Source organism: Hevea brasiliensis, chromosome 1 (assembly GCF_030052815.1).
Source record: "Hevea brasiliensis isolate MT/VB/25A 57/8 chromosome 1, ASM3005281v1, whole genome shotgun sequence".
In the NCBI taxonomy this organism is placed as follows: Eukaryota; Viridiplantae; Streptophyta; class Magnoliopsida; order Malpighiales; family Euphorbiaceae; genus Hevea; species Hevea brasiliensis.
Genome location: NC_079493.1, coordinates 104,112,468 through 104,136,774, shown reverse-complemented (window position 1 = coordinate 104,136,774; position 24,307 = coordinate 104,112,468). Strand labels below are relative to the sequence as shown.

The 24,307-nt window shown below is 31.9% G+C and overlaps 2 protein-coding genes and 1 pseudogene across 2 annotated transcripts in view; 2 read left to right on the top strand and 1 right to left on the bottom strand.

Moving 5' to 3' along the window:
• Positions 1-2,647: 2,647 nt before the first annotated feature.
• LOC131179517 (uncharacterized) lies at positions 2,648-9,423 on the top strand. Its single transcript, XM_058146392.1, has 8 exons — positions 2,648-2,794; positions 4,119-4,442; positions 4,650-4,742; positions 5,259-5,403; positions 5,512-5,611; positions 5,684-5,786; positions 5,871-5,928; positions 9,066-9,423. Exons 2-8 carry the CDS (start codon positions 4,149-4,151, stop codon positions 9,143-9,145), a joined length of 873 nt encoding a protein of 290 aa, XP_058002375.1. The 5' UTR covers positions 2,648-2,794; positions 4,119-4,148; the 3' UTR covers positions 9,146-9,423.
• The window catches only part of LOC131179513 (uncharacterized), a 34,060-nt gene continuing 12,419 nt past the window's right edge, over positions 2,667-24,307 (top strand). Inside the window, exon 1 of the mRNA XM_058146390.1 lies at positions 2,667-2,794. The gene's annotated coding sequence lies outside the window, so the exon portion shown is untranslated. The remainder of the gene's footprint in view (positions 2,795-24,307) is intronic.
• Positions 19,144-19,244, bottom strand: LOC131169915 (small nucleolar RNA R71; annotated as a pseudogene).

Sequence of the window (24,307 nt, the reverse complement as noted above, 5' to 3'; positions counted from 1 at the left end):
AACTAGTGCTTCCACTAACATTCGGGCTATCTCTGTTACATTTGGACCCACTATTTTAACCTTCCTTTTTACACTTTTTCTATCTAATAATATCCTATGATTTATCTTTGTTGACCTAATGCCCTTACCCTTTCCTATGCTTAGAGCATATTCTTGTGTTGAGCAGTAGAAAGAACTCAGGGATTAGTAGTCACACATTCACTACGCAATCTTTGTTCTTGTCTATTAAACTACAGGCTATGCTCTACTACCTCGAGGAGGAGATCTACAAAGATACTATTTTCCCATTTCCACTCAATTAGCCAAAACTTAAGATACTGGGTACCTAAACCCATCATTAAATTCAAAGACTTTATGTCCATCATGATTTGATGATTTATGTTTCCTCTGATGAAACTTGTACCCCTCTAGGACACTAGAGCCAACAACTCTCTATCACATACTATAATCCCACATAGGATGCCATTCAGAGGTCACCAACATTGGTAGTAATCGCTATCTCTCTTGAAGGCTATTACCATACTCAAAGACAACTGATGGTAAAGAGGTACCATATCTACTACATTGCCACAACTACATAAGGCTATCGACTTTCTTATTATACTATAGACTTTTCTAAAACATCTTTTCATAGGCTATAACAGTATTTGTAACCTTCAATCTACTTTAGGAATTAGAACCACACTCTACATTTCACTGTCACACAAAGAGTACTATCTTTATATAATCGTCAACTGTAATTTTCTTTTTAATAGGAGTGCTCATTAATTTTGATCTTAAGCTTTTCCCTGTAAAAATTCATGTGTAAGAAAATCAAGTAAAGAGTTAGAAGATCCTTTGATATATTCAATTATAAAATCAAAACATCCTAAAAGAGTTTGTCATCTTGCAAAAACTTATTTCGAAACCAAATTTCTAACATATTTTTGTAAAACATCTTCAGCAACTGAACATCAATGCGTAATAAAAATTTTTTGTTTACTAAATCATCTTGAAATTTTGTAATATATAAAACAATAGATAAAACTTCTTTTTTAATTGTAGAATAATTTGTGTGGGTTGCATAATCTCTTTTTGGGATGTTCCAATTATATAATTGATTTTCAATTTAACAATATCGAATCTAATATATCAAACTCTTGATGGTTAAAGATTCGGATGGAATGGAAGAAGAAAGATCTCTTCTACTCATGGACCTAACAAAGAAGATATTATAGTAATAGGAATGAGAAACTTATTGCGATCTAGTAAATTGATTATTTATATAAACAAAATTTCATTTAATTAGAATTTATATATATAATTTTATCATTTATTGGTCTTTGTAAATATATGAACGTAATTGATATTTTTTTTTAATAACGTAAATAATATAGATTAAGGGTATTTTTTGTTAGTTTGAAAATTCATTCACTCATTCACACATTTATATATAAAAAAATAAAAATAAAATAAAAAATTATATTATAGAATAAATAAATTATAGATTTATAGTATCAATTTAAAATTGATATTATATAAATGACTTCATTTTATAGTTTTCACTAATTTATAAGAGTCATTTTAATTTTTTATATAATATATATTCTTAAAACACAAAATAATAAATATTTTAAAATTTATTAATTGATTAATATTTAAATTTTTTAAAATTATATATATAAAAATAAATTACGGGTATATACAATAAATTAAAATAAAACTAATATTATAAAAAATGCTTAATGAAGAATATCATAGATTTAAGTTATAATTATTAATTTTGTTTAATTAAAAATATTTAAAAATAGCTTTTAAATTAATTAAATAATTAAACTATATTAATATTAACAATTATAAAAATAAAAAAGAAAGATCTCTTCTATTCATTAAAACAACGAAGATATTATAGTAATAGGAATGAGAAACTTATTGCGATCTAGTAAATTGATTATTTATATAAACAAAATTTCATTTAATTAGAATTTATATATATAATTTTATCATTTATTGGTCTTTGTAAATATATGAACGTAATTGATATTTTTTTTTAATAACGTAAATAATATAGATTAAGGATATTTTTTGTTAGTTTGAAAATTCATTCACTCATTCACACATTTATATATAAAAAAATAAAAATAAAATAAAAAAATTATATTATAGAATAAATAAATTATAGATTTATAGTATCAATCTAAAATTGATATTATATAAATGACTTCATTTTATAGTTTTCACTAATTTATAAGAGTCATTTTAATTTTTTATATAATATATATTCTTAAAACACAAAATAATAAATATTTTAAAATTTATTAATTGATTAATATTTAAATTTTTTAAAATTATATATATAAAAATAAATTATAGATATATACAATAAATTAAAATAAAACTAATATTATAAAAAATACTTAATAAAAAATATCATAGATTTAAGTTATAATTATTAATTTTATTTAATTAAAAATATTTAAAAATAACTTTTTAATTAATTAAATAATTAAACTATAATAATATTAATTATTATAAAAATAAAAAAAAAATAAAATTGACCTGCATTCCTTAAAACAACTCCTTTTCACAATAAAAATCTAAACCTAAACCCCCAGATTTTTTTTTATCCCTTCAACGTCCGGCCGCCGACCCTCACTGTCATCGCCCCGCAATCTCGTAGAGTCATTCCTCACCCATCAAGCCCGTCCATCCCACGACCCTCAAGCTCGCCGCAGCTCAGAAATCTTTGCTTCTTGCCGCTCGTCCCTTCGACTCCTCCCTCTTATCTCAAGCTCCTCCCTGCTCTTCAGCTGAGGTAAGTTCATCTTCCATATCTTCTGCTAAATATTGTCTAAACATGTCTGATTTTGAGTTATTCTGGTCATTACAAGATTCATGGGGTTTGAGTCACCTTATAGATAAACCTGAAATTGAAATTTTTTTCTTCAAAGGCTATGGTTATTGATTTCGGAAATGGGATGTGTTTTGTTCTATATTGTCAAAAACCATTTTTATTTTTCTCAAAATTATTAACTATAAATTATACTGCTTTTGTGAATATGTTTATTTTTTCTTTTTTATTTCCCTAACTTTTTTTTTACCCATTTCTTCTGCTAGGCCATTTTTTATTTTATTTCATTTGTTCTTGATTGATGCTATCACCTTCAAATCATTTCTTCAAGTTGAGAACTTGCTGGCTGCTGCTGATAATTTATGTCAACATTTAGTACCATTTCTTATTCTTTAAGTTATAATCTTATAATTATAATTGCTTAACATTTTTTTCCGTAATAATTGCTTAACATTGGCTTCTGCAATTTAGGGTATTTTGAGATGTCAACATTAGGTAACAGTGAGGCTGCCTCTGTTTCTCGGCCATCTGAGAGTTGTAAAGATTACGTTTCCATGAATATTTCAAAAGATTAGTGTTGTATTTATGAACTTGTTGTTTTATAATTCGTGATTTAATATGTTGTTATTTGACATGTTTGATACAATTTATATACTATGATTAATATTTTTATCATGTTTTATGTATTATGTTTGTTTAAATTATATAAACTTTGGTGAATATTTAATGTGATATGTTTAATTGTTTCTAAAAGTTTTTCTTTTGCAACACTTTATTGAAGTTTCTCTATAGTTTCAGGTTCAGGTTTCCTATCTTTTTCCCCCCTTATTTGCCAGCAAAAAGGATAATAAAATAATGGGTTTGGGCCGGTTAGGGAAGTATGCTGTTACTAGTTATCGGATTTGGTGTGGGTTGGGGTAATGAAATATATATTTCATTTGGGTTTGAGACAGGCATGGGTAGTTATATTCTTCACGGGTTTGGGTTCAGATAAATTGAAATTCCTGGGTACCCTACCCATTGTACTATTTGGTTCAACCTCTATACTTATCTGGTTATTCTCTCTCTCTCTCTCTCTCTCTCTCTCTCTCTCTCTCTCTTTATGTTTGCATAAGATTGTGTGCGAGTAACAGAGGTTTTAATTTGTTGGTCTTGTGAATTTTGCTGCAATTTTAATACCAAGATGGAGACTCAAAGAAAGAAAAGAAAAGAACACAAAATTTGTTTTCATGAACTTGTAGTCTCGGTCTTCCCCATTTCTTTGAATTTATTATATTTTGTTTTCTAGTTGAAGGCTAATTTATTGGGAAGTGAAGAAATGTTACGGCCATGTGGGATAAAGGGGCAGAAGCGGAAGAAGAGAGAGGAGAGATATGATAAAGAGGAAGATGAAGTGGAAGCCGAAGAGCAATCCATAGAAAAAGCGAAAAGAGCTATGGTTGAAGAAAAAGAAATGGCTATGGAAACCAGCGGGAAGGAAGAAGAAGAATTAGAAGGGCAAACACATGAAATGGCAGGCATCCCAATTGTTCCCAGTGATTTAAAAACAAAAAAGCCTGGGCTTATATTTGTGCTTGAGAGGGCCTCTTTGGAAGTTGCTAAAGTTGGAAAGGTGTGTAATGCTCATTGGGGTCCTTTTTTCTTATAGATGCTTTTGGGTCGATGAAAGTTTTGCATAAATGAATATAGATGTTAGTTGTGTGACTGTAAATTGCATTAATTGGAGTCGAATTATGGCTTTAGGCTCTTAAGATTGTAGATTTTGTTTTATCAGTTTGTCCAAGATTTCTACTCTATCTAATTAGTTCTCTTCGTGCAGAGTTACCAGATTTTGAATTCTGACGATCATGCAAATTTCTTGCGGAAAAATAACAAAAATCCAGCTGATTATAGGCCTGATATTGTTTATCAGGTTAGTGCATTTTAGGATTCATTGCTATTGTTTGCCGCCAATTATTTTTCTTTAAGTCCCAGTTTAGAACCATTATTGGTCTCGGTTTTATTTGGTTATAGACACAGTATAAATGTTGGTCAATGATGTGAGTTGCCTTAATAACTGAGGCTTCTTTTGGTTAGCTTGCTTTTCTTTTTCTGAGCAAAAATCAAAAAGCGAAATTTGTTAAACATGCAATAAAAGCAAACAATTTATTGAAATATAAATAAATAATTCTCTCTCTCTCTCTCTCTCTTATGAAGTGTTATACTTTCTTATTCTTACATTTGTTTTTAAGCAAAATCAAAATCAGTAAAAAGTGCATTTTAGAAAGCGCAAACAAACCAGGTAGAGGCTAAAGTTAATGATATGTTATTTCTGAAAGGAAGAAATCATTTTGGAATAGGGATGACATGGAAATTTTTTTTGCCATGTTAAAACCTCATTTCAAATTAATTTTGTTTCTTATGTTATGATTGTTGATGATGATGCCAGGCTCTCCTATCAATATTAGATAGTCCAGTAAATAAGGCTGGGAGGTTGCGAGCTGTGTATGTGAAAACAGATAAGGGTGTTCTTTTTGAAGTTAAACCACATGTGCGTATACCAAGGACATATAAACGATTTGCTGGAATTATGTGTAAGTTAAGCTAATCTGATCCAGTCACTTAAATATAATGCTGATTGTCATGATCTTTTGTTTGCTTTGAGGTGCTCTTACTGTTTACTACCTTATTAAATCTTGCAGTGCAGCTGCTTCAGAAACTGAGTATAACTGCTGTTGGTAAGCGTGAGAAGCTTTTGCGTGTAATCAAGAATCCTGTGACCCAGTACCTGCCTGTCAACTCGTAAAATAGGTAAGCTTCAAGTTTTTCAGCTGTTCCCTTTAATGGACAATTACTACTTGCTAGCAATGATAGATTTTCTGGTTTTGCATCAGGGTTCTCATATAGTTCAGAAAAACTGGTTAAAATGAACAAGTATGTAGCTGCAGTCAGTGATGATGTGGATATTGTTTTTGTGGTATGTTCAAAACTAACAAATGCTTTTATACCACTTGCTTTCTCATTGAGACTTGTAGCCTGATCTCTCACCTTATAAGTCCAGGTTGGTGCAACGGCCCATGGAAAAATTGATTGTGATTATATAGATGATTTCATAGCAAGTAAGTTCTTCCTAGATCACTTACTTCCTTTTATGTAATTATATTTCTATTAAAATTTGCATTTTTCTTATTGTGCATGTGAATTTTTCCATTTTATATTAAAACAAAAAATTCTTGTTTTGCCCGTGCTTTTGTGATAGCTTTTTCCTCCCCACTTTTCCTGTTCCTTAGTCTAAATCTTATAAGCTGATGGCTCACAATTTTTAGTTCATGTAAAGATCCAAGTCTTATCCATCAAGATCTGGCTGTGTTGAAGGCTATGGATCAAAAGCTGACTTAATGCAATTGTAACACTTTCTTATTAAGTATTTTCTTGCGTTTATATCTGATTAACAAGAAAAGTAATGTATAGCATGCATGCCTGTCTTCTTGTCAATACTTTTGCTTATTTCTGGAATTTAGACTCGTAAGTCTGGTTATACTTAGATTTGAGTTAATTTGGTTGGCTTTCTGAATTATATTCAGCTTTTCTTCTATTTTATGGTTTGAATCCATTTCCAACAAGTGCAGATTATCGCTAAGATGGGCAATGGAAACCTAATTGGATAATGTTAGCAATTGGATTACCAAAACAAGTAGATTGATTTTAGGGGACAATTAGTACTATTCTTACTTTTAATCTATTGGAGAGAAGGTTGCAGGATTTCTTGGCCATAGATGGGGAAATTTTTAATAGCCCTATGCATTATGATTGGTTCTTATCTGTCTTAGCATAACAGTTCACTACAACTCAATTCAACTCAATTAAGCTTTTATCCCAAAAATTTGGGGTCGGCTACATAGATTCTCTTTCTCCACTTTAAATGATTTTGGGTTAAATCCTCCGAAATGTGTAATGCTTCTAGGTCATGTTGTATTACTCTTCTCCAAGTCAATTTAGGTTTATTCCTTCTTTTCTTTCTATCCTCTAACCTAATGTGCTCTACTTGTCTAACTGGAGCCTCCGTGTGTCTATGCTTCACATGACCAAACCACCTCAATCTCTCTTCTCTCAACTTATCCTCAATTGGCACCACTCCTACCTTTTCTCTAATTCTCCCATAATCATTACGGACTTTATCTAGTCTAGTTTGGCCATTCATTCACCTTAACATTCTCATCTTCGCAACTCTCATTTTACATATATACGATTCCTTCAGTGTCCAACACTCTCTACCATATAACATGGCCAGTCGTATGGCTGTACGGTAAAATTTTCCTTTCAACTTATTGGGAATTTTGCGATCACATAAAACTCTTGTGGCATGTCTCCACTTCAACCATCCAGCTTTAATCCTATGACTTAACATTCTTCTCACATCCCCCATCTACTTGAAGGACTGAGCCGAGATATTTAAAGTGATTACTTTGGGACAGTACCACTCTATCCAAATGAACTCCTTCCCTATCATCAGTTCGGCCTTCACTGAACTTGCAATGTATATATTCTGTCTTCGTTCTACTTAATTTAAAGCCCTTTGACTCTAGAGTACTTTTCCAAAGCTCTAGCTTTCTATTGACTCCTTCTCGTGTCTCATCTATCAAAACTATGTTATCTGCAAACATCGTGCACCAAGAGATATTGTGAATATTCATGAACTTGATCCACATTCAAGATGTCTAATCAACCTAATGCAATGTATGTATTGTGAATATCAAAACTTGCCTTACAAGAATAAAGGCTGTTACGGCCTTTAAGTAATAGTCGGTGATAGCCTTTACCTTTTAGTAACGGCTGTTATGCACCAAATTTTAAAATCCCGTTATTTAACAACGATAACAGTAATGGCAGGGCAATTTTCCTTTACATAATGGTTGTTATGTAATGTCCGCTATTTAAAACCATGATTCCTCCTTCCTCGTTTCTGGTTAAGAACATCTCTGTTGATTGAAGCTTAAGCTCCGCTCTATTTTCCTTGCCACATCCATCTGGGATGTCCATTGCCACATCCATCTGGGATGTCCATTTCATGCGAACGGATTCTTACTTGGATGTCCTCTCATAATCCGTTGAGAAAGTACCCCATATGGTACTGGTTGGAGATCCTTGAGCCGCATGAGCTACAAAATCATCAATAAATTCTTGTAGACCCCAGCTAAGGCCATACGGTTTCTTGTTGCCTCTCACCTCAATAACACTGCTCAATGATAAAGTTTCCGTTAAAAGTTGGGATATAAACTTTCAAACGGAATTCTTAAGGTTCCCACTGATTTTGTCTATTCTCTCCATGTTCTTGCCAAGTCTTTTGTCTCTTATTACCACGAGTTCCAACAACCTGAGCGTAGCCACCATTTTCTTGATCAAATTCATCATTGCTAACAGTTGGTCTACAGCCTGCTGGATTACGTTGAGCAGCAGATGGGTTGTGAGCATATTCTTGTTCTCCTCTTCCTCCATCTTCTGCACTCATTATCACCCATCCTAATTGCATCCAGCCTGTTGCAGATTTCCTCCATTTGTCACTTTGAATCTCTGTTCCATAGCCTGCAGCTGTGACAGCCCTTGTTCTTGAGCAATAGGCTGGTTGTGTCCTACTGCCTGCCACATCAGATATTCCTGCTCTGATGCCAACATATGCAGTGAATTGCTAAAGAAAATTAGCAAACACTGATTTTCTAAACATAAGGAACTCTGAAACTGGGTATTGATTCTCTGTTCTTAGTAAAATTTTGAAGTCTGATACAAAATAACAGAAAGACATGCTTTTATATTTCATGTGGAATCCTAAATCTGCTGAGAAAAGGAAGTGAAGACCCTAAACAAAAAAATAACTAAGAGGAATAAGAATCCTTTTTAAAATAAGAAACCAAAAAACCAAAACCAAAACCAACTTAAAATAGGAAAACTAACTGAGCTTATTTTTCTTTTCCTACATCACAATCTTTTGTAGCTTTTTGGAGCACAATTATACAAAGTTGTCCTGGATGTTGGCATACAATTCATGTTGAGAATCCATTAATTAACATGGTTTGGTATGTTCACTAATATGCATGGGATTTGGGCAGTGATTTCATTATTTTCATTAGAAATTTGCTTTTCATGTCATGGGGATATTTATCTGATAGCATCAACTTCACTTAAGATTGTACCATCCATATATATATATATTATTTGCATTCTGACCAGTTCATTTCTGGCTTAATTTTTTTCCCACCAGTTTCTGGATATCCGCTGAGCGCTGCCTGGTGTATCTCAAGGATTTGTGAGGCTGTGGCTGACAAATGGGATGTATTGTAAGCTGTTATTGTTTAAAGTCGAATGAGAGCTGCCATTTTTTTCCCCTCAACCATGAGCAGAATTACAAAAGTTGAAGATTATCGTGAGATGCTGAAACTAAAAGTTAGAATAGAATAGTTGCAGATATAGCGAAATCACCAAGGTTGCCCATTAGAGTAATTTCTTATCTATCACCTTATCGATTATTTATGTAGAAGTATTCTTGCGTATATCATTTAATATTTGTTATGAATTTCTGATTAAATAACTCATTTTAAGAAAATATTTTTTAAACTAAATTTCCTCTGTTTCTTGTTAATTGAATTCTAATTTATTAGTTGGATATTAAATTTAATATCAATAATATCAAATCAACAAATTTGATTATACATGAGAACTATAAGCATTCTCTAAAACTTTCCCATGTTAGGATAGTTAAAACTTAGTTAATAGCAAAAAATAAGATTAATTGATACAATTATTTTTCAAATTGGAACATATTATGCAGTTATTTTTTTAAATTAGAACATGATATCCTAAGTTTAATATGAAAAAGGTTGAATAAATAAGTTCATTTTTAAATTTTACTAAAAATTTTGGTTATATTTTAAATTTTTAAAACGTTTAATGTAAATGTTTTCATGTATAAAAATGAAATTAAAATTTCCTTTACATTTTCAGTCAGCAAATTATGATATAAGCGTGAATGGAATTTATACTCATTTTAAGGGTATTTTAATTTCACTTTATAGAAATTGAGGCATGTTAAGAGATATTTTAAAAATTGAGGATGTCATAAAATTTTTTTATGAAAATTCAGGTGTGAAATTGTGTATTCGATCTTATGAAAAATAATAAAAATATTTATATATAAAAAATAAAAATCTGAAGAAAATATGTATTTATTTAGGATCATTAACTAAATATTAATTTCAATTGTATTAAAAAAAATTTGTATATTAAAATTACAATAAGAAAAAAAAAAGTTGATTAAGTGAAACTCTTTGGTCTAAACAATATGCCAAAATCAAAAGGACGGAACTCTTATGTATTAGAAAATATAAATTTGCATGAATTTAATTTAATTTTTTTTATATTCCCATGTTGTAAATATAGTTAGTGAATATTTAGCTAAAAAAATTATTTTAAAAAACTTAAAAAACAAAATAAAAGTAATGTGATTATATAATAATTCAATTCAATTTTTATTTTTTACTGAGGCATAAAAATAACTTTACAAAAATATGCCACCTCTCTTAATAGAGTGCGAAAAGAAGTACCACATGATATAACTTATTTTTTATATTTATTTTTTTTATAAAAAATTAACTTCTTATATTAAATATTAATTTTTTATTTAAATATTTTTAAATTTTAACTACTAAAATATTATTTCTAAAAAAATAATTATCTAAAATTCATTTGGGGTCGGGTATGTAGATTCTCTTTCTCCATTCTAAATGATTTTGGGTTAAATTCTTGGAAATGTGTAATGCTTCTGGGTCATATTGTACTACTATCCTCCAAGTCAATTTAGGTCTACCCTTTTTTTTTTAATCCTCTAACCTAATGTGTTATACTTGTCTAACTGAAGCCTCCGTATGTCTACGCTTCACATGACCAAACCACCTCAATCTTCCTACTCTCAACTTATCCTCAATTGGCACCACTCCTACCTTTTCTTTAATACTTTCATTACGGACTTTATCTAGTCTAGTATGACCACTCATCCACCTTAACATTCTCATCTTCGCAACTCTTATCTTAGACACATACGACTCCTTCAGTGCTCAACACTCACTACCATATAACATGGCCGGTCGTATGGCTGTACAGTAAAATTTTACTTTCAACTTATTGAGAATTTTGTGGTCACATAAAACTTCTGTGGCACTTCTCCACTTCAACCATCCGGCTTTAATCCTATGACTAACTTCCTCCTCACATCCCTCATCTAGTTGAAGGATTGAATCGAGATATTTAAAGTGATTACTTTGGGGCAGTACCACTCCATCCAAACTAACTCCTTCCCTATCACCAGTTCGGCCTTCACTGAACTTGCAATTCATGTATTCTGTCTTCATTCTACTTAACTTAAAATCCTTTGACTCTAGAGTACTTCTCTAAGGCTCTAACTTTCTATTGACTCATTCTCGCGTCTCATCTATCGGAACTATATAATCTGTAAACATAATGCACCAAGGGATACTCTCTTGTATATGTTTTGTTAATTCATCTAAAATTAATGTAAAAAGTAAGGGCTTATAGCTGAACCTTGGAGTAATCCAATTGAGATAGGAAAATCTCTTGTGTCCCCTCCCACTGTACGCACAATAGTAGTTGCTCCTTCATACATATCTTTAAACACTTGTATGTACCTAATAGATACATTTTTTTGTTCTAACACTCTCCATAAGACATCTCTTGAAACACTATCATAAACCTTCTCCAAATCGATAAAAACCATGTGTAGATCTTTCTTCACATCTTTATATTTCTCCATTAAGCTTCTAATGAGAAAGATCGCTTCCATAGTTGAACGACCTGGCATGAAACCAAATTGATTGAGAGAGATAGAAGTGTCATGACGTAGTCGATGTTCCACAACTCTCTCCCACAACTTCATAGTATGGCTCATGAGTTTAATTCCCCTATAGTTTAAGCAACCAGCGTAAAAATTTCGTCACACCTTATGATATAGATACAATTCTTTTACAATTTTAAAAATTATAAAACATTACTAATAATAATTTTTTCAACCAAATTTTTGTCATATTATAAAAGAGTGAATTATTTTTTAATATATATATATATATATAAAAGAATTTTAATAACAGTAATTCAAATATCATCACGTGACATTTTTTCTATTTTATTTTTCATCATTTAAAAAATAATATATTATTCAACCTATCTATTTATTAACATTTGAAATAAAAATATAATTAATTAAAAATTTTATCATTAACAAAATTTTATAGAGTAAACAATAATTTAATTCTTGAGATTTGATAAAACTTACAACTTAGTCTCTATATTTTAAAAACTAATCAATTTAGCATTTGAGATTTGACAAAACTTATAATTTAATCCTTGCTAATAGAATTCTGTAAAGTTACCCTTGGTTTTAGCAAAAATAACCAAAATACATTTATCTTTATTTTTAATTCGAAAATAATTTATTCTCTAAGGTTTTATTTTCTTAATAATTTAGTCCTTGAGGTTTTAATTTATTAACAATTTAGTCCTTATATTTTTAAAATATGGGTCCCATTAAATTAAAAAATTTTAAATTTAAATTATTAAAATATGAATTAATTACTTTAAGATTCTTAAAAATTTTGGTTAATTGAAAAATTATCCACATAACTTACAAATTTATCCTTAAATATTATAACTATTAATAAATTAGACCTATTAAATTTGTAAAATTCTATTTGTCATTATTATTTTAATAATATATATATATATATATATATATATATATATATATATATATATATATATATATATATATAAAAGAAAAAAATGAATATGGATGCAATTATTAAAATAAATCTTCAAGTACTAAATTGTTTTTAGATTAAAAATAGTGTTAAAAGCATCTTGATATTTTTGCAAAATTTAATGGGGAATTAACCATAATTGTAATGGTAGGGACTAACTTATAGATTTATTAAAATGTCAAGGACTAAATTGATTGGTCTATTGGGACTAATTTGTACGTTTAACCAAATTTTAGGGATTAAATTTTCAATAAAATAAAATCTTAAGGACTAAATTTTTTTCAGATTGAAAATAGAGTTATAGGTATTTTGATCATTTTTTCTAGAATTAACAGTAACTTAATTGAAATTCTAATGGCAGGGACTAAATTGTAGATTTGTCAAATCTCAAGGACTAAATTACTTGATTTTGAAATTAAATGGACTAAGTTGTAAGTTTTATTAGATCTCAGTGGCTAAATTGTACTTTATCCAATTTTGTAATATGATTATGAAAATATGATATATAAAATATAATACATTCGCATATTAAAGCTAAGCATTAAAAATAGTTTTGTAAGAGTGTTCCAATTAGTATAATGAGAGGGTTTAAAAAGTTTACTTGTGGCACGCCACTTTTTTATGTTTATTTTTATATTTTTCATATAAAAATTAATATTAAATAATAACTTTTATTTAAATAATCTTAAATTTAAACTACTAAAATCTTACAAAAAAAAGGGTTAACTGCAAAAAAAAAAAGTTTTTCAATTTTTGTAATTAAATCTTAAAATTTGTATAATTGTTACTCTCTTATGTTTGATTAATGTCTCAAATTGACTTAACTGTCAATAAACTATTAGTATATTTCAACAAATAAGAAATTATAAATCAAATTCTGTTATATTTTTTTTTTGTCTTTATTAATAATTTAACTTTGCTCTGCAAATCATTAATTAATGTATCATTTTAATCACAATATTCACTGAGTTGCATCTTTTTCAATAATTTTGTTGCTAATTCTATAACTTTCTCCTGAAGAATATTTCTTTGTTTAAGCAAATGTATCAGTAGCTCATTCTCCGGACAGTGGATTAAACCACTGGAACAAAGTACAATGATTCTCCTTAATAATTGTCCATTAATATCAGTTATTAACAAGCTTATAAAGTGTAGCCCCTAACTAAAATAGTCAAAATAAAAGCTATTACAATTACCTCCCAAGCACTACATACTAACGGTTTATTGATGGTCGAGTCAATTTGAGAAATCAATCAAACAAGATGGTTTAATTGGCAATTATGCAAACTTTAGGTTTTAATTGTAAAATTAACAAACTTTTTTTTTGGCAATTAACCTTTTTTTTATAAGATTTTAGTAGTTGATATTTGAGAATATTTAAATAAAAGTTATTATTTAAATATACAATTTAGTAACAAAAATTAATAACGAACTTAATCTATCGCTAATTAGTAACGGAATAGAAATAAAATTCATATATTAAAATTAGTAATGGATTAGTAATAAACAAATTTCATTGCTAATTTTTATGGTAAATGGTTAGCGCACAATTTAGTAACATAATAACAATGGAGTTTAGTAATGGACATAATTTCATTGCTAATTTTAGCAATAAAAAAAAATAGCACAATTTAATTAGCAACGATTTAGCAACTTCATTTATATATTTGGTTATGAATATGTGTATGTGCGGAGCTAGACTGCCTTAGTTTATATTGTAGTATTTTATGCTTATGTAGGCCTTATATTAGGCTTAGTTATCGGCTTTGGATACATTAAAGTTTACTGTTTGATGGCCTTAAGCCTATCCAATTCTTAGTGCTGGTCACGACCCATTGGGTTGGGTCATGATAAAGAAAAGTAAGTCAATCCCTTGGTTGTGCAAAAATTCAAAAGGATGCACAAGATCAGAGAAAATAAAAAGGTTACTGTTGAAAGGATACTTTTGTTAAGTCTATAAACTGCTGACTCTTGGTAAAAGGAAGGCTAGTTGAGCAGTAAGACACTCTCCTAGAGAAGTGCATATTGATGGATTGAAGACTTTTGGTTTCGGTACACATGATGGCTTTAAAGTGGCTATTAGGCGCATGCTTACATAAGTGATAGTAGCATGGCTAGCTCTTGATGGGCTTGGTGGAGAAATTGAGTTATTTGTGATGCCTCAAATACTTAGTTTAAGAAAAAGGCTTCTTTTCAAGGGGAGCAAGCCTAGTGTAAAAGAGACTACATTTAAGGAAGAAATTTTTTGGGAAAAATGTAAGTGTGAGTGAGTTATAATTCCTCCTTTGAAAAAGAGATGAGATGAGATGAGTAGAGAACATATAAATAGAAATAACCCATACACCTATTACCTTAAGGTTTTTGGTTGGATGTAGTGTCAAGTGTATCAATGTGGTTCTTTCACAAGGTCTATCAATAAGGATTCTCCCAATGCATTTTGTGCTCCTTGGATCTCTAATATATGAGAGATATCTCAAACACCAACCAAAACATATAAATTGTTCTTATAAAGGTTGTCAAGTATCGATAGTGAAACTTAAGAGTGAATGACTATTCTTTTTATTATTGATAAGTACGAAGGGAAAGGTTATGAATGTATTTAGCTTGACTCTTACTCATGAAAAGAATTTGAATAGTGGAGAGGAACTCTTGAAGTGTATCTTTAAGGAATGGACATGGAACCATCATAAATCCATAAATCCAAGTGTTTGATATTCTCTTCCCTTGCATTTTTATTTTCAACACTTTTACCTTGAGTTAAATGTAGACTTTGTGTTAAGGAATGCGCAATTATGATATGTGAATATTTTATATGGTTGGTTTATTGATTTTATACTTCAAATAGCTTGATTTTCTATTTCTTTGGCTATGCATTTAAGAATTATATTCTACTATATTTAAGAGCCAAAACAGAGGACATTGCTTTGTTACTGCGACACTCATTTGAACTAAATGCTATGATCATTTGCTGCACATAAATCATCTTTGTTACATAGACTTTAGATTGTCTAACCTTGATTTTTCATGTAAGCAATGGACAAAAAATTAAAAAAATAGCTCAATTCACCTTTCTTAAATTCTATTTTTTAGCTATAATATTTACTATGATCAGTATGTTATATGTGTGAGTGTGGAGAAATTATAAAATAAAATAGTGATTCCACGTAGGATGCTCTACATGGAATGGCAAGCCAATAGAATATAGACAAGTGTATATAAAGGGGTCCCATCAAATAAAACTATCAGATGGTGTATTTTCAAAAAAAATAATTACTCAACCGTTTTAAATATTTGTCAATATCTAATTGGTTTGTTATTCCATGTAAACTGTCTGCATAGAATCATGGATTTACCATATAATTACTCGTGAGTGTGGCTATTCTTATTGTAATTATTTTGATGAGTTTTGTGATGACATGGATCTAAAGATAGTTTTTGTATTACTAAAGATAGACTTATGTGCATATAGTTGACAGTGCTTGAGATATACTTAAACTCATAAGGATATTTACAAGATACAACAGCTAACGTTTATTACATAATCAGATATACAAATACAAAAACTATTATACAATGATAAACCTGATCACCCTCTTGCAATTCTAACCAGGGATGGGTATAATTGTTAATTTAGCTCATAGAATCTCATGACGTGGATGAGGCAGAGGTTTGGTTAGAATGTCGACAAGCTGATCCTTTGTGGATTTGTAGTTGGCCTTGTGTGACTTGATCTTGAACACAGTGATAGTCTACTTCAATGTGTTTCATGAAAGAGTGAAAAAGGGCTTAGTAGTGAGATATGTTGTGCCAATATTATCACAATATAGTGTTAGAGTTTTGGGGCGGTAATATGCCGACATCTTTTATTAATGATTGAATCCAAGTGACTTCAGTAGTGGTTGTGCTAATGGCATGACATTCAGACTCTATAGGGGACTTTGCTGTGGTATTTTGCTTTTTAGATAGCCACAAGACTAAGATGGTGCCCATATTTATCACATACCCATTGGTAGACTTTCTATCATCAACATTGGATGCCAAATCAGCATCTGAATGGGCATGGAGTTCGAAGTTACTGGAAGGACAGATAAGCAAACCATGAGTTTTTATAGCCTGAAGATAATGAAGAATCCTTTTGACAACTACCCAATATTTCTTAGACGGTGAATGCATGTATTGAGAAGCTTTATGCATTGAGATGATACACTTGTATTATATAGATGTTTTTGGGCACAATTGTACTATATTGCATGGCATTTAGGTAGATAATTGCATACATATTTGTTAGATTCATTAGTTTTTGATAATTTAGCTAATCTTCACTAAATTTCATATTTTCTACACCTTTTCAGGTGTTCTAAAAGAAATCCAAGGCATAAGAGTGAAGAAGAAAAGCTTGGAAGGACTTGAAAGCAAGGTAAGTTACTGATATAATTTACACGAGTCGTGTAAACACAACCATGACCCTGTGTAACCTTCTGCCAGGGGAGAATTGAAGAAATCATAAGAAAGCTTCGGTACACGGGTCATGTAAATCACCCCGTGTACCATCCAAGGACCCATGCAACCTTCTGATTAACGAAGCTTGAAGAACTAAAGGGAAGGAGATAGTACACGGATCATGTACTTTAACCCGTGTAAAGTCACATACCCCATGTAACCTTTTGCCTCCCATTTGAAAAAAAGCCAAAGTCACTCCAGAAACTTACATACCCTAGGCCGTGTAGTGACACACAGGCCATATACTATGCAGTAGCTAGCTTCCTAATTCGATTCTAGCTCTTATTTTGGCATGCCATTCAGACTTCTACTGCCCTTAGGATTTTAAAACTTAACCCTAGGACACCTAATATAAATAAGAGCAAGTAAAGAGCATAAGAGAGGAGGGGGGGGGGGGGGATTAATTTTCTTTTGAAAAGGAAGAGAGGAAAAAAGAGAAAAGGGAAAACCTTTAAGAGAAGACTTCCAGAAAACCCTAGTTCCCAAGCCGTCTTGAAGGAGGATTGCATCCGCACCAAGGAAGAGATTTTTTAGCCAAAGTTCCACAAGTTCAAAGTTGTAGAATCTTTCTCTCGGTTCTTTTGTTCTAATTCTTCATATTGGTTTTGTGCTCTCTTATTTTCATTACATTATGTTTGTTAAACTCACCATGAGTGAGTAGTTCCTTTAATTCTGGAATTAGGAGAGTAGCATTCTTAATTTTTATTATGGATATATATTGAGTTTTATGGAATTGAGTTTTGAGCTTTGATTCAATTTCTTATGTTCTTAATGCATGCTATGTGTTGGTACCCACTTAGCTATGATCTAATATATTAATTGAAGAATTAAAAGGAGAAGATTAATATCAGAAAATCAAGATTTTGAACCTATGAAATCTGATCTAGAGATAGGCCGATGACCTTTGTGAATCTCCATAATTAATCACAGACCTTAAGGGATTCTAATTAGGACTGATCAGATTAATTAAAATACACCTTAGATACCTTGAGAGAGGATCTAGGATACTTTAGGATTAATTTCCATCAAAGTAACAACACTCATTCCATTGATAAAACAAAGTTAAAATCATAACAGGGTTAAGGTGTGAAATCTTAATTCTGGAATTGTCTACCCAAGAAGAATTCTCTTTAAGTTCTCGGATTTATTTTCCTTTGTTTCTAATAGTTATTCAGCACTAGTTTAAATTTCATTCCCTCATAACTTTTGATAGTTTAAACAGTCAAAATTGCTATCTAGCTTAGTACTTATGCTTATAAATTCCTCATGAAAATGATACTATACTTATCACTTTATTACTTATTAGCGATTCGTGCACTTGTGGGGTTGTATAACCAGCAAATATGTTTTTGGCACCGTTGTTAGGAAATTTAGTAATATTAAGCGATAGGCAATTTGGCTGATTTAAACATTTATTTTCATTATTTTAGATTAGTTAATTTGATTTTATCTTTTGTTTCTTTTTCAAGTTGTTAAATTCAATTTATGACCAGAACAACTAAACCTAAAGAAGAATTGCTTGAATTGGATCCTAAAATAGACAAAACTTTAAGAACCATCAGGAGAGAAAAGAGAAACCAAGAGCCAGCACCAGAACCTGAAATTCTTGAAACTCTAGTCATGGCTAACAACAACAATAGACCAAGACCCTTGAGGCACTATGGAGTTCTGACTATCTAAGGATTCCAATCTAGTGTTACTAGGCCTACAGTTGAGGCCAACAATTTTGAACTCAAACTAGCATTGCTTTAAATGATTCAGCAAACTAAATTTGGAGGCTTACCCATGGAAGATCCACATTATCACCTACAGTGCTTTCTCACTTTGTGTGACACTTTGAAAATGAATGGGGTCACTGATCAAGCTATTAGACTCTGAGCATTCCCATTCTCACTTCAAGATAAGGCAAGAAAGTGGCTACTTTCTCAATCAGCTGGAACATTCACCACTTGGGAGGATCTTTCACAAGCCTTCGTAGCAAGGTATTTCCCACCTGCGAATACTGTAAAATTGAGGCTAGAACTGAACACTTTCAGATAAAAGGAAGGAGAGTCACTCTATGATGCATGGGAGAGATACAAAGACCTTCAAAGGGAATGTCCACACCATGGCCTAAAAGATTGGCTCATTGTTCAAAATTTCTATAATGGATCGCTACCATCCACAAGGAGTTCAGTCGACTCAGCAGTAGGAGGGGACCTCATGGAGAAAACAATGACTAAAGCTTTAGAATTACTGGAAAGGTTGCATACCATAACTTCAAGTGGTTAAACGAGAGGGGAGATGTAAGAAAGATAGCAGGGATCCTAGAATTGGATGCCTTCAAAGATGATTAATGCCTAGTTTGACCAAATTTCACAAAAGACTTGATAGGATGTAGGCCAACGTAGTGGGATCAAGCAATCAATACTGCAAAAGCTGTGGGGGAGGTTATGCAACTTTAGAATGTAGTCATTACAATGAGCCTTCAATAGAGCAGCTGAACTATGTGAACAATAGAGGGAACTTCAACTAGAGACAGGTCAATAACCCTTATTTAAATACTTATAACCCTGGATGAAGGAACCACCCCCATTTTCATGGTCCAATTCACAAAATCTGCAAAATCATCCAATAAATAAATAGCAGGGATATAGGCCACCGCCACCAGGTTTCTAAAATAGAGGTCAGAATTGTAACACCCCTATGTTCGGTAGTGCGTTCTACTGTTCCAGTGACCAGTGTTGTCCGGACAGCTAGGATGCCTAGAACTACACTTAGATATGGATGAGGAGACATAGAATAATGAAATACAAGAAAAGGAAAGACAAGAAAAATAAAGGAAAAATAATAGCAATGAAATGTAACCAAGTTAAACGAGCCGAGAACCCTAGCGATGGGTGACCGCACCGGGAAGTCACGGCGTGGACCGTTGACTAGCCCTGAACCGCGACGAACCCTGAAAAATATTTTTAGGACTTAAATAAACACCTATTGAAGTATAAATACTATTAGAAATATCAAATAAAAATTAATTAATTAGTACAAAGAAAAGTGAGAAATCGAAAAACGGACAAAACCCGGTGTTACCGAAAAATCGGGAATGCAACCCGAACAGGGGCATTGTGGTCATTTGACATCCTGAGTTGTCTTTTGACCTAAATGTCCATTAAAAATACATGATATTACACTTGGAAAATATAATGAAAAATTAAATTAGTGGTACCTAATGTAAATAGTAAAAATGGAGAGTTAAATGTGGGAAAATGAAAGTTAAGATTAAACTAATAGTTAATTTTGACATAGTGCTCCACTAACTCATTTAAGTGGACCACTAACTCACCCTTTAGACAGCAGATTGAACTTCATCTTCAAGCTCCCAAATTCAGCCGAAAATGGTGAAAAGAAGATCCACCATAGTCGTCCACTTGAAAGCTTCATGCAAGCTTGATTTAAGCTTCGTTTTTGGCACCTTTCTTCACTAAAAGTTGTCCATACACCTTGGGCAGTAGATTGGCAGCAAGAATACCAAGTTTTGGAGAGATTTTGAAGAGTTTCCAAAGTGGTAAGTTTGTGTTTTTGGTTAGTGCTTCATTAAAGTTAGTAAGGAGGTTATGGGTACTTGAATTGTAGAAAGAATTTTGGAGTTTGATGTTCTAGGGGAGATGTTTATTTTTGGCAGCCATGGAAATTCTTTGAGGACAGTTTATTTTGCTTGTAAATGGTAGATTAAAGGATTGATTAAATGTTTATGTGTGTAGGAAATTATTTGGGTAATGTATACTTAGTATATGTGAATGTGTATTTGAAATTTGAAGCTTGGAAATTAATAGAATGTAAATGCATGAATCGGCAGCCTGGTTTGGTGAACCATAAGGATGTTGTTTCATGTTTGGTTTATGGAATATTAATGTTGAATTGCAGTAGTTGTTAAGGCAGCTTGGGTATATGTATGGTGGTGTAAGGTTGGACATGTAAATGAGCATGAATAGATGATTAAATTGTTGTAATTGAGTTTGACAAATTCTGCACTTATTGGTGTATGTTGAATGTGATTGTAAGCTTCCAAAACGATCAACAATATGTGGTAAAATATGTTTAGATTATGGTACAAACCAGAATGGGCATGAATGTGAAGTTTGGTAAGTGTTAAAGGTGACCTTTGATGAGTATGAACAAAATACAATAGGGCAGTTTGTGTTTTGGGCTTAAAACCTTAAGTGTGCGGCTCTAATTGGTATGAGACCAATTGGAGGTGAAACTAGGCACAAAATGTGCCAACTTTCATGAAGGAAGCTTATCAAAATTCTGCTTGTAAGGTAACTTGAAAAATGACCAAATTCGGATTAGCCATCAATCTCTTGAATTAAAAATGCTAGAAATTGTTTCTAGTGTCCTGTTTACATCTTTAATCTCTTAAAAGGCAGAACTTGATTTTCTAATTCATAAAAAAAGCTTTAGAAGCTATTCAAGGGCTGCCATAGGTGTTCTTGGTGTGGACAAGCTAGAGGGATAACATTTGGTGTCCTGAAGACGAATCTCAAAGGCGCAAACACACTGCAGTGCATCAAGAGGTTAGTGTGTTTGTTCTTGATTTAATCTAGAGTTCTAAAATTAATCTGATTAATTTTAAAATCTTAAATGGCAAATACAGATCCAAAAACATATTAAAAGAGTTTTAATATGTTGTTTATCATTGAAATCAAATAGATAAAAATAAATCTTGCATGATGCATGTGACCCTAGGTGAAAAATTTTTGAATTCAATGGTATAAACTTGTGTTTTTCACGCTTCCGTTCTTTCACATTCTTCCACTAACTGACTCCTTCACAGAACCTTAACCATAGGGATCTGCTTTGATCGAAGTTGTCTTATCTGATAATCCACTATGGCAATATGTTGCTCCTCGAACATCAAGTCCTCATCAACTCCACCGTATCTGGCTACAGCACATGAGAAGGATCAGGAATGTACTTTCTAAGCATGGAGATGTGGAACATTGAGTGGACATGAGAAAGGCTTGGTGGTAACTCTAGCCAGTAGGCAACTGCTCCTACTCTGTCTGTGATCTCAAAAGGCCTTATGTATTAGGATGCCAGTTTGCCTTTCTTTCGAAACCTCATGACTCCCTTCATAAGGGAGACATTTAGGAACACATAGTCACCCATTGCAAATTCTACATCTTTCCACCTTGGATCTGCATAACTCTTTTGCCTACTGAAAACTGTCTTTAAACGTTCCCCAATCAAAGGAACCATATCTGAAGTAGACTGCACCAAATCTAAATCATATACTCTCACATCTCCAACTTTTATCTAACATAGAGGGGATCTACACTTCCTACTATATAATGCCTCATAAAGTGCCCTTCTGAAATAACTACCATTACATGCACCTTATCGAAAGTCATTGTTGATCCTATTTGGCCATTGAAGTATTAGCAAGACTTTTCTCCATGATAAAAGCACCTGTACTTCTTAGTTCTGTGATATTATGAGCTTCTAGTCTACTTTTTACAAAGAGGTCAATGTACCAACTCCTGCCTGTCTTATGTAATCAGCTGCATAGAACTCCATCCAAATGCCGAACATCCATATGCAATCTATCAATATTGGAAAGTGGACTGGGTCTTTTCTCTAACCTAACAAAAGTCTATGTATTCCAGAATAACTTAGTTAGCATGACTTTATCATTTTCTATTCCTCTAGAATGAGTTTTCTTTTTTTTAACTTCAACCTGAAATCTCCTTACTATTTGACATACTTTTCAACACATTGGCACTTAGATTAAGGCTCCACTACTCTCTTAACCTATCATTTTCCATAAGTTCTCCTTTTTCACCTTTGTGCCTCTTCCTTTGAAGATGTCCGTCCCATTATCAAATTTGAGCCTTTATTTATATCTTAGTCTAACATGATTACTAGCTTCACTACTTTTAAAATTTTAGCACTACGATTTGTTCCTACAAATACATCATTCATGTTATATAACACTGTAGTGTTGACCTACTACTTGTGCTCTACAACACATGCAATTCACCATGAAAAGTTCCAATTGTTCCTCCTTCCCCTACTTGACCATTTGAACATTATTATTCCCTACTATCCTTTGTAGAAAATTACTCATTATTGTTAGTTAGGGGCTCCTTAACCTATAAGTTCCATCAAAACTAACATGGCAGTGGGAAATATGTGTTGTACTACAATCCTATACAAGATATTTCACGTGTTCACTCTCCTTGATATAGCCACATTTATTGCCCACAGCTTTTCAAATTTTAGCCTTAAATTTATCCATCAGTGAAAGTTTCATCCATTGAATCTCATCCATAGATAGCACTCCCTCCAGCTTATAGTTCAAAAGGGCTACAAGCCCTGGTAACTAATTTCATCTAACTCCGATAATTACCCTAATCGTCCATCCATCCTTAACATTAGGTATGCACTTACCGTCATTCTTATATCAAGAGATTGTGTATGAACTGGTGCTTACCAAACTCTCAAATAACTGGGTCACCTCGACCCAGCCTCTGTTCCTTACACAACCCTCTAAAGCCAAAAGCACTTACTAAACTTGAAGAGAAGGAGAAATATCCTCCTACAGTGAACTACATATGATTTCATATAATAATGTTTAACCCATGTCTCTTGGTCTTTTTCTTCAAATTTTATCATCTCATTGCAAAAATTGTGCTCTACCCATAAGGTATCAGTTGCACCAGCCATCTATTGTACCACCCTCCTACCTGAAAAAACATTTTATAATTTATTAACTTTGCTTATACTCGATCTATATTTTATACCTATCATCATTCATATCGTGCCCCTAACTTTTACTATATTCTGAAAGATATCTCTCACTACTAGATCCTTCCAATACAAACTCCACCCTTACCTATAATCATTATTTTGATCATTGAACTTCCTAATGACTTACAACCACCTATACCCGTCACTTCCCTTTCTAACCCTACTGTTGTTCTGTCATTATTGCTTTATTGAAAAGTGACCCTGTTGATCACACTAAAGACATTCCCCTAACATTCATAACAAATCTTTAACAACCTTCTCATTATCTCAATAGTCTACCTAAAGCCTATGTGTCATTATCCCTTATTCTTTTCTCATCAGGCATAATTGAATCCATTAGGTTGACTTTTATTCAATTTACTACCTACTGACTTTACTTCTCTGCCTA

Bases quoted from the DNA above. Each gene is read 5' to 3' on its own strand.
- LOC131179517 (XM_058146392.1), top strand. From the start codon at position 4,149: ATGTTACGGCCATGTGGGATAAAGGGGCAGAAGCGGAAGAAGAGAGAG. The intron at 4,443-4,649 runs GTGTGTAATGCT...CTCTTCGTGCAG, and splicing joins AAGTTGCTAAAGTTGGAAAG to AGTTACCAGATTTTGAATTC. The intron at 5,929-9,065 runs GTAAGTTCTTCC...TTTTCCCACCAG, and splicing joins TATAGATGATTTCATAGCAA to TTTCTGGATATCCGCTGAGC.